Here is an 11,218-nt window from a genome sequence, read left to right as displayed (position 1 = left end):
TTGATTATATTCCTTGCATCATTCTTTAAATAGAAAAGTTCAACATAATTTTCACTAACTATCTACTATTTTATTAAATATAATTTCTAGTAAGTAACCATTCGTTTTATTAAAGATAACTTCTAGTAACTATCGACTCATCTTATTTTATTCATTATTTTAAGGATCTTGAACCATATGGACTCTTTATACATTTCTTTCACTATCCTCGTTCAAGTTTGGACTTTATAATGTCTGGCATGTTCTTCTTGGTCTAAAACTTGTAACTTTTTGGTTGGTTTTAGTTTATAAGAATTAATGAGCAATTTAAAAACTTTAACACCTTCGAACTCTAAAGCTCTCTTTTCAAGAATTTGAAATATCCAATAAGTTAGTAACCTTTTAATAGTAGTCTGGAGTGCTTTAGAGTTTCATTATTTTATTAGTCTATTTATTGGGAGAGACTTTTGTCTTCATTCTAGGCTCTAGGCTCTTTGTTTAGCAAAGGCCTTCTTAAGATATCACAAATATTACCCTCAATTTCTTTATAAAAAAATATATATCTTAAAGTATTTTATTGGCTTTTTTCACCTTTCATTTAAAGAGTGTATATCTCTCAACTACCCTCATAAACTTGCATTTTTTTTTCGTCATTTTATAGTGCTACTTCTATAAGGATTGATTCTCTATTTTTTTTTTTTTAATAGGGACATCCACCATTTTTTTCTCTTTCTTTTAAATTTTCTTGTAATTGTTTTATCTTTTTGGTGACATAGTTTCAAAGGACAAATATGACACTAATTGAGGTAGCTAATTATTTCAAGTTCTTCTTTGAATTAATCATGGAGTTGTTCTTGATATGTGAGAACATGTTTTTGTATTTTTTTAGTTTTTTTAGTAATGAAAATTACAAGTCTACTAAATTACAATGGAAACAACAAGCATGCTATTATAAGCCTACTATTATTAGCCTACAATTACATGCTTACTTGATAAATAAGTTATGAAGATCCTGTGAACTTGGTTGAATTACAAATCAATTTTTGTTGTTGCTTTCTTGAGTTATGTATTTTGATGATGTATCTTGTCAATAATTACTCACTCACCCTATTCAAGCAATTCAAGATAACTTTTAGTAACTACTCACTCATCATATTACATTCATTGTTTTAGAGCCCGTCTAGCTACGCATTAGCGTTCGTGTTTTTTCAAAAACACATTGAGTAAACATTTGGTTAAGGAAAAAAAAAGTTGTTTACTATGCATGGGTCTCACAATAAATTGCGTGAGAAACGCAGGGAGATGGAAAGCAACAAACTGCTGCTTTATTACGCGGCTAGAAATTCAACCATGCTTCACTGTTCATTGAACAGTGTAGCATGCCTCCACTGTTCAGTAAACAGTAGAGCTATGCTGCACTGTTCTGCCCAGACCGGGTCCGGTCCAATGCGTAAAATGCATTGAACCGGATTCGACCTAGTAAAATAAAAAATATATTTTTTTATTTTTTAATTGTGTTTTATTTGCTTGATGACATAGTATTTGCAGAATTTAATCGCAATTCTAATTTTGTTCTTGATTATATTTTACAAGTTATGTTGTTGCGTGTTAAAGAAACCAAGAAAATTGTCGGATGTATTTCAGACGTGATGAAATTGTAAATAGTTCAATGGAATAATAAAAAAAATATTTTATATAAAGTATGATTTATTTTATGATGTAATAGCAATAGTTAAATTCACAATATTTAAATTAAAAATAATCAATATTAATATATATTTTTTTAAAATTATTTTATAACCTTAATTTCAAAAGCATTCTTAACCAATTACATTAAATTATTTTTTCTTCAACCTCAATTTCAACCACAGTTTTAACCAAACACCTATTTTTTCAAACCAACTCAACTAAAAATACTTTTTATAAAATAATTTTTTTTCAAATCACAACCACAACAGCTACCGCAATACCAAACACATTTTTAATGATGTTGCACCTTGTAGACTTTTTATATATTTTTTTTATCACCTACATTAAAGTTTAGACTTTATCGAGTCTAGTCTGCAATTATGATTGACATGTTTTTTATGATCCAAAACTTTGTAGTTCTTTGATCAATTTAGTGTATAACACATATATATGTAAAATGATAGCAATCTATAAATAGTGCTACGATAAAAGTTTTCTTTTGACTCGTGAAACTCTTTATTAACTAGTTATATTATATGTAGCATGTAAACTTATAAAGTAAAATGAGTCTTACCAAAAAAATATTATATTCAATGAGATGTATTTGATGGTGGTTTTTGGTCCTCATTTTATCGGAAAAATTGATCAGACTTGAAAAGATTTTTTTGTCTCGGTTTCACTTTTTTTTTTAAGGGTAAAAATGGGTTGATTGAGGTTTGATGTGTGTTTCTTAGGTGTTTGCATATGAAAAATTGGTTTAAAAATGGATTGATTGGTAAAAAATTAAAAAAGGGAGGCCTGCTACCTTTTTATTTGTTTTTTTTTTTCCTTTTTTTATATTAGAAAAAAATTACTAGATTAACCTACTTTTCAATTTTGATTTGATTCTTAAATAATATTATAAATTGTTACTGGGATTTTAATATTTTTTTAATTGTTATGTATTTGATATAAAAATAATAACAACAACAATAATAATAAATTTTATTCATGAAAATTCAATTCAAATTGTTTTTTTTTTTTTTTTTATCATAGTTATTATTTTTTAGCTTTCAATCACTCATAAAATATGAACATACTATTTTGATTTTTTTAACTTGTTTTAATAATCAAAAGATGTTTTTTAATAGAAATAATAATTTGAGTTAAAAACTTTATATTCACTAAAATAAATAAAAATATATCAATAAGAAAATTTATCTTTATTTTTTTTAAACCAATCATATATTTTTTAATAATATTATCAAAGAATTTATGGAGACTTGAATATTTTTTATTATATATTTTTTAAAAAAAATTATCCTCCAAGACATAATACAAGCAAATTAGTTTAAAAACAATAGCATATGTGACTAATCCTTTATTTATTCATTTTTTATTGTAGTCAAGTTTCAAAATCATGGTCAGGTCTCAAGAGCTGCTCGAAAAACCGATCTTCGCGGAAACTGAAGAGCTAAAGCTAGAAAGAAAATAGAAGTATTTAAGATCGGGTTATAATTGTAATGGAATAACGGAATATGGTATTATACGTAAATATATAAAATTACCAAGAAGGATTTATAATTTTAAGAATTGGGACCGTGTGTGTACTGTGGACGTCACAAACCCCTAATAAACCCTTGTGGCTGTTAGAACCCTAAAAAAGATCCACAGTCTGTCTTTCCTCTTCCTCCCAAAAGGAGAGAAACTAAGCAGTAAGTCGTCAAAAAGAAAAAGAAAATAAAATAAAATAAAAGAATGAGTGAACAAGAAAGCAGCAGTGATGAAAGAACGAGCAGTGAAGAAGAAGAACAACAACAAAAGGAGGGATTTTCATATTGGAATTTGAAAGATGTGGAAAGGGGTCAACTGCCAGCACATATCCGAAAACAAGGAACTCGTGTTTATTGCAAACCTGATGCTCCTACTAATGTATTTCTAACTCACCCTTTTTATCCTTTCTTCTAAAGACTCAAGCTTTGGTAGAAATAATCATCGTTATAGGATAGGACTTAGTTTGAGCTTAATACAATTTATTTTAGCTCACATGTTTGCATCTTGAATTTTATGAAGTTCTTAACTACAGCCCAGTTGCTGGACTTTGTTTCTGCTATGTTTGGAGATGGGAAATTGATGGTTATTGCTTTTAATGAACATAGCACTATTTGCAGTGCGTTTATCTTGTTATCTCATTTGATTTGGAAAGGAAAAGAGGGAAAATTGGAATGGCTAAGTTTATTTTAATTGAGATCTTCGGTTTTATTTGTCTCTTTAAGTGCTTATATTTTTTAGGATTTTGGTTTCTGCAGACTGAAACTTTGCAATATTCTGGTTCCTATGCGTCAATGGGAGTAGATAATAGCTTACGATTAGATTCTTTCCGTGAAAACTTCAGAATTAAGGTAATTGCACTGGATAAGGATAAAATGGAGTTTGATATGATTGGTATTGATGCAGCAGTTGCCAACGCTTTTCGGAGGATTCTCATATCTGAGGTGTGTACGCTATGCCTAGTTCTGGGGATTATATTCTTGTAGATAAACAGTGATGAAAGCTTGATTTTTAGTTAGTTATTCTGCTGTTCTTTTGTAATAATTGATATCCTCTTTTATAGATCATTTATCCTTTTCTGTTTTTGCACATTGGGGGATGATCAGCTGTCAAAGTTTCTTAAACTCTTGTCAGAACATGTTGGTGTGACGAAAATTGCAAATTTCTTCTAATCTGCATTTCCTCAGATTTGTTGTTGATAGGTGCTTGCTTGCAGTGTTTAGTACCCCTAAAAAATTATAACTGTGGACAGACTCTTAGATTAGATGGTTCCTCGAAATGTGCTTGACTTATAAGCATATTAAAGCCATCCACGAACAAAATGGAACATTTAGTAATTTTTAAAACAGCACAGTTCCTTATATCATGAGAAGCTCTCCTTACATTCATGTCAATGGATAAAGTTATATCATGATTAGTAGTGGATTGTGGAAAATAGTTTTCACCTTTTTCATTGTATTCTATTTTTGGTTTCACTAGTTGGTTCCCTGCTGATAAATTTGAATTTCCTAACTGTAGGAATGGAGTTAACTCTCTCTCTCTCTCTCCATCTATCTTGTCTGAATTTTGATTTACGATATTGATAGTTTGTAAATTCATGTCTTGTGCATTATCTCTTGCACGTAAAGCTTGTCGATTGATGGAAATGATGGATTTTGGTTTTATTCTCTGTATTTAGGTTCCCACAATGGCTATTGAAAAAGTCTTCATTGCAAATAATACATCTGTGATCCAAGATGAAGTGCTTGCCCACAGATTGGGTCTCATTCCCATCAAGGTTGACCCTAGGCTGTTTGAATATCTTTCAGGTTTGACTCGTATTTCATTTACATGATAAGTTTTTTTCTATACAAAAGAGGGAAACAATTAACCTCTGCATTGTTTAGGAACTTAATGGACTTTCCTTCTTTTTTCTCCTTTTCTCCTTACCTGAAGCAAATGATACACCAAATGAAAAGAACACTATTGTCCTCAAACTCCATGCTCGCTGCAATCAGGGCCAGCCTCGCTGTACAGGTAACTGGTACTTTGTATATTTCAATTAAAGCCAGTGATTTTCTTACAATATTTTGTAGTGAATTGATTAATAATTAGTTGTCCTCTTTCCAATAGTTGGTAGCTTAACTTGATGATATAAAGCCAGTGATTACTTTGTATAATAGTTGGTACCATTATGGTCATTATAATGCAGTGTATTCTCAAGAATTGAAGTGGTTACCAAATGGAAGTGAGTTTGCTAAAGAATCTGAAAAACCTGATTCCAAACCAAGTACCTATACTTCATTTAGTTGCGGCCAAGACTCCCTGCCAGAATTTGCAGGCAATCCAATTTCCACATTAGAAGATATTATACTTGCCAAACTGGGCCCTGGACAGGTAAGGTTTTTTCATGTCTGGTTGGGTGGTGTTGATTTATCTTTTACATCTTCATGTAACATAATTGGAAAGGAAGTTGTCTAAACTTCAATGCTGAAAGCCCAAAGGGTATAAATTCTGGCAGATTGTGCTGAAAGAACAAAGTGATGTGTGATTGACGGATTGGATACATGCTATTGTGGTTTGTGGAATAAAGTATGATATTGAGCTTGGTAACTGTGGTATTTGTGATGCAGGAACTTTTTAATAATTTTCTTATCAGTTTTGGTTTTCTTATTTAATTTAGGATTTCTTGTGTTAGTCAGAGTTATAGCTGTTATGTGATTAGTATGTGACATATAGTAAGAGGTTACTTTTCCTGCAATCATTAGTATTAGGGTTTTAACTAGCGCAAATAGGATGTTAGGATTATTTTTGTGGACATTTTGTTTTGCTATTTTATCAATCTATTCGGATTCTAGAGCTTTCTCATGAACCCTAAACCCTATTATCTTGTTCGTGCTTCAATTTTCTTCTACTTTTAGCCATTATTCTGCTGTTATTTTTGTTTTCTACTGTTTTCCTCTCCCCACCCTACTTCTATTTGGCTATTGAACTTCCAAAGGCATAGCACAAAAGATTTTTAAAACCAGGAACTGCATTTCAACAATCCTAATTAGACCAAGCATATGATCATTGGGTGCTTCCTTTCTAGATTACATTTCCAGTAAGCATATCCAGACTTCTAAAGCAATTGAATAAACAGAAAGTAGTAACATATACAAATATAGTTTGAAAGTGGGAGGGGTTTGTTAGTGACTTATCTACGATACTAAGGATCCCAATAGGAGCATGTTTTAAAATGAGACTGGTTTCTTGGATGCTTGTGGTCTTTTGGGTTTGGTCTTCTTCAGCCATTTGTGTTTCATTCTTTGATTTCCTACAAATCCAAGATAACTTTAAAATTTTAATTGCTGCTGCATTCTGTTGATAGAAACATTTTCAAGCTACCAACCTAGGTTAAATATTTTCGGATTTGATGTTTTGCTGACAAAGACTAATTGATTTATGTAATATAAAGCTTTTCACTTGTCTAGAAATCCATGAATATTGATGCACTTCCCTCTTTCTTTCCTTTTCCATTGGAATCCACATATGCTGGTGAGCACAACATATTTGAGTTTCTGGAAGTTTTTGCATATTGTTTCTTTTTCTATCAAAGGTCGATCTTGCCTGTTACTAGATTGCAGGTGCAAATACTGAAATGTCTGATCATTTTACAGGAAATTGAACTAGAAGCTCATGCTGTCAAAGGAATGGGAAAAACACATGCAAAATGGTCTCCTGTGGGGACTGCTTGGTATCGGATGTTTCCTGAGGTGTGAAGATATCTTGTTCTCTGATTGTTTTTATCAATGCAACCCAACCCCCCCCCCCCCTCCCTTTGCATATTATTGTAACATTTGAACACTTCATCCTTCCTTGTAGGTTGTATTACTGGAAAACATTAAAGGTGAGGATGCTGAAGAACTTATAAGGAAGTGTCCAAGTGGTGTATTTGATATTGAAGACACTGGCAATGGTAAAGTGATTTTGTCTTCTTTATCCTTTCTTTCTGGACAACTTTATGTGCTGCATAGTTTCCATTAATTTTCTTAGAATATAAAAAAAACGCTTCCATCTCTGTATTTGCTTTCTTGAGTATCCCTGATGAATGATTTGGCTGTTTGACAGCTAAGAAGAAGGCAATTGTAGCTGATTCACGAGCCTGCACATTGTGTAGGGAATGCATAAGAGGGGATGAGAAGTGGGAGAACCGTGTGGCACTGCACCGTGTTAAGGATCATTTCATATGTAAGTGATGAGGTGCACATGCTTTTAGCAATCTAATTACCATTAAACTGTGAATATAAGCTTCTTGTGATTGTTTGAAGAATGTAGTGAGGGAAATTATAAGCAATATCAAAACAAAGTAAACTATTCTGATTAGTTTGATACCAATTAAATTTACTGCTAAATGTTTTTTCTACAAGAATAGTTAGAGAACCTCAGGAGCTTTGCCTCGGTGGACTAATTGTTGCTTGGAGTTATAACGACATACATCACCTTCTAGTGGAAAATCAATATTCTATTACTTGAGTTCAGATTGCAGATCAAATATTTCTCGTTAAAGTTCAAACTCAATTGGAAACAAGCTTAAGTCTGTGGCTCTTGTCCTTGCAGGACAACGGACTAAATATATTAGCTCTATCATAGTTTTATTGAAGATCCCATACTTGAGATATTCAGAGAACTTTCTTTTAACTGAATTAGAACTCCAAAGAAGGAAACTTGTCAATTTTACAATAATTGCCCTGAAGATCCTCGCTTCCAGATTTGGAAAGATCCATAATGTCATGAGATGGTCATGGTTTTGAATTTAATAGACCAAATTTTATATGTTGCCAAACCGTTTTCAACTCACTGGTTTTTGATAGAGTCCCCTGGATAGAGGTTTTTTATATATTGCAATCTATAGCAACGAATATGTTTTGAATTGATCACTTTAGCTAAATGAAATATTTTGAACTTCCAATGCTAAGCCTATATATAATTCTGCAACCAAGAGCCTGAAAGGCTGCTTGAGCGTTATGCTGTCTAAGCAGCTCAGGAGAAAAAGTTGTGCGTGATATTTCCTGCTATCCATTTACTGGAGTTCTGTTACTGTGGTTCATGGTACATAAGTTCGTCTGTGACCAATTTTGAGTAGAGTTTCTGTTGTCAATTTCTTGTACAAGGCAGATGAAATTGTCCCTCTTGTTTATCAGTATTTATTTTTTAATCTTCATTGTAGGTGGATAAAATTGCTTGAATTTGAAATTTATTAATTTTGAGAAGATCTGTACTAATTTTGCTTGCTCTTTCCCACTAGTTACTATTGAATCAACTGGAGCATTACCTCCTGAAGTTCTCTTTACTGAAGCTGTGAAGATCTTGGAAGCCAAGTGTGAACGTGTAATTACCGAGCTCTCTTGAGGCCTTCTTCTCGTTTCCATTTTTTCTGGAGTAGATGTTATTTAATGTTGTTTAGCAAGCTTGATTACTCTCTCTCTCACACAATTTTGGAATTCGAAACCTTTGCAAAGCCTTTTAAGTAAAAGCCTCAGTTTCTGCATAGAAGCCTTGTTACTGATAACACATGATTATGCAGTGTGAATGTTGAATAACTGAACTCTTTTAAGGCCAAACTTAATTGAATTCCGTGGCCGAGTTTCAATGTATAGCTGGGATTTTACTTGAATGCATCCTATTTACTTGAAGCAGCTTCTTGGTGCCTAATCATAACAGGTTTTAGACGGGAAAACTATACAGCTCCATCAACAGTTTCATAATTATTTTTGGTCATTAATTTATGTTATGCAGTACAAATTTCCATTTATGAAATGAAAATAACACCATTAATTACTGTTGTTATAAAGCATTTGAGATCCCTTGATTTTCGAACAAGAGAACAAAACAAAACAAAAAACATTTAGTGGGTGAAATGATATGAAGGTACCGGGGATTAAAAAAAGAGAAGAGAAAAGAGATGAGCAAAGAAAAATACAAAAGTTGATGTGGTCCAATCACATCGAATATTCTATTATAATATGTTAATTTTTATATATAGGGGAGTGTGATTAATAATGTTTATATTTTTGAAGTAATCCAAACCACATCTCATCGACCACCTTATAAAATTAATTATGAGACTGAAACTTCAAAAACAAGTTTAAGAATTGATGATGACAAAATGATACATAAAAAAATATGAGTTTATATGTAGTTTTAGTATTGTTAGTACCAAAGAAGGATAAGACTTAGAGGATTAGTGTTGATTTTCAAGCCATCAATAATATCACAGCACAATATTACAGTAAAGTATAAATACTCAATTCGTAATCTTAATGATATATTAGATGAATAGTCTCGTAAGTTTTTTAAGATTAATTTAAAAATTGAATATCATCAACTAAGAATGAAAAAATAAGATAAATGAAAAACTGTATTTAAAACTAAATACAATTTGTATGAGAGGTTAGTTATGTTTTTTGGACTTACTAATGCACCTAGTATTCTCAAGAGATTAATTAACCATGTTTTGCGCAATTTTAAAGGTAAGTTTTTTATGATTTACTTTGATGATATTTTAACTTATAATAAGAATTTAGAGGAACATATTGAACATTTAAGGAATGGATTGATTATTTTGCGAAAACAATGTTTATATGCTAATATAAAAAAGTGTGACTTTTGCATGGAAAAGATTAATTCTTAGATATATTGTTAGTGCAAAATGTATTGAGATGTATAAAGAAAAGGTTAAGGTTATCCAGTAATGGTCTACACCTAAGTCAATCATTAAGACAATAAGTTTTAATAGATTGGCTATTTTTTAAAGGAGATTTGTTAAGGGTTTTAGTACTCTAGCCGCATCTTTAACTGAGATAATTCAACTCAATGAGGTATCTAAGAGCATTATGTTTGACTGTGATAAATTTCTAAGCTATTTCTAGAAGGTTTTGGTGGGGAAATTATGAACAAAATTATTATTTTCTACTACTTGTCATCCACAAACTGATGGTCAAATTGATGTAGTTAATAAGACTTTAAATATACTATTAAGAATTACCGTTCAAAAGAATTTTGAAAATTAAAAATATTGTCAATTATTTATTGAATTTATTTATAATAGAAGTGTGTATTCTACTACTGATTATTCTCATTTTGAAATTGTCTATGACTTTAATCCTTTGGATTTCTTTTCTTTATCTATAGCTGAAAAAATTAGTTTTGATCGCAATAGAAAAACACAGGTAATAAAGGCTCTCCATGAGAATGTTATGAGACAAATACAAACAAAAAAAAAATAATAATAAACAATATGAATTCAGAGCTAATAAAGGGAGAAAAAATGTTATTTTTTTAACCAGATAATTGAGTTTTGGTGCATATAAAAAAAGAAATGTTTTCTAAACAAAGAAGATCTAAGTTAATATCGAAAGGAGATGGACCATTCCAAATCCTTGAAAGATTTAATGATAATACTTATAAAATGAATCTACTAGATGAATATAATATTATAAAATGAATATACTAAATGAGTATGATGTTAATGCTACTTTTAATATCTTTATTTTCATCTTTTTATTTGGTATAGGTAATGATTCTAGGTCGAATCCTTTTAAGAAAAGAAGGGGTGATGTGATCCAAATTACACTAAATGATCTATAAGAAGTTCTAGTTTGACCAATTACAAGATTAAGGACAAAAAAGCTCAGAGATACATTCAATGAGCCTATTCAGAGCATTTAGGTCAAAGTGAATTTCAAGAAGGCTACAACTTTAACAAGTGATAATAAGACCTTATTCAAATTAACTCATGCACAAAAAGGGCCTAATCCATCTATTTCATAGGCTGACTAATTTTGGCATTTAGAGACTTATTTTTTCTAATGCACGGTCTTACTCTAACAAGTATAATTTTTTATCAAATTATTGGACCAAGCTAAATTTCATCAAAGGTTTCTAGAGGTCTTTGTTCTATATTAGGCTAAAATTGAAGGATAATTATACATTAGGAAGTCCTTGCGATCAGGTCTAAAAGTTACTATGTAGGAATTGTATTAATTTCTTAGTTGATTTA

General features: G+C 31.0%; 1 protein-coding gene across 1 annotated transcript; it reads left to right on the top strand.

Annotated features, from left to right (window-relative positions):
- Window positions 1–3,256: 3,256 nt before the first annotated feature.
- On the top strand, window positions 3,257–8,767 carry LOC118056869 (uncharacterized). Its single transcript, XM_035069260.2, has 9 exons — window positions 3,257–3,579; window positions 3,957–4,142; window positions 4,877–5,006; window positions 5,134–5,214; window positions 5,390–5,574; window positions 6,837–6,932; window positions 7,042–7,135; window positions 7,288–7,407; window positions 8,465–8,767. The coding sequence occupies exons 1-9, from the start codon at window positions 3,406–3,408 to the stop codon at window positions 8,566–8,568; spliced, it is 1,170 nt and encodes a 389-aa protein (XP_034925151.1). The 5' UTR covers window positions 3,257–3,405; the 3' UTR covers window positions 8,569–8,767.
- The last annotated feature ends 2,451 nt before the right edge of the window (window positions 8,768–11,218 follow it).

This window comes from Populus alba, chromosome 1 (assembly GCF_005239225.2).
Source record: "Populus alba chromosome 1, ASM523922v2, whole genome shotgun sequence".
In the NCBI taxonomy this organism is placed as follows: Eukaryota; Viridiplantae; Streptophyta; class Magnoliopsida; order Malpighiales; family Salicaceae; genus Populus; species Populus alba.
This window is presented reverse-complemented; position numbering and strand designations above follow the sequence as displayed.

Coding starts and splice junctions, on each gene's coding strand:
- LOC118056869 (XM_035069260.2), top strand. CDS start 3,406: ATGAGTGAACAAGAAAGCAGCAGTGATGAAAGAACGAGCAGTGAAGAA. Junction 4,143..4,876: donor GGAGGATTCTCATATCTGAG/GTGTGTACGCTA, acceptor CTCTGTATTTAG/GTTCCCACAATGGCTATTGA. Junction 7,408..8,464: donor TGTTAAGGATCATTTCATAT/GTAAGTGATGAG, acceptor CTTTCCCACTAG/TTACTATTGAATCAACTGGA.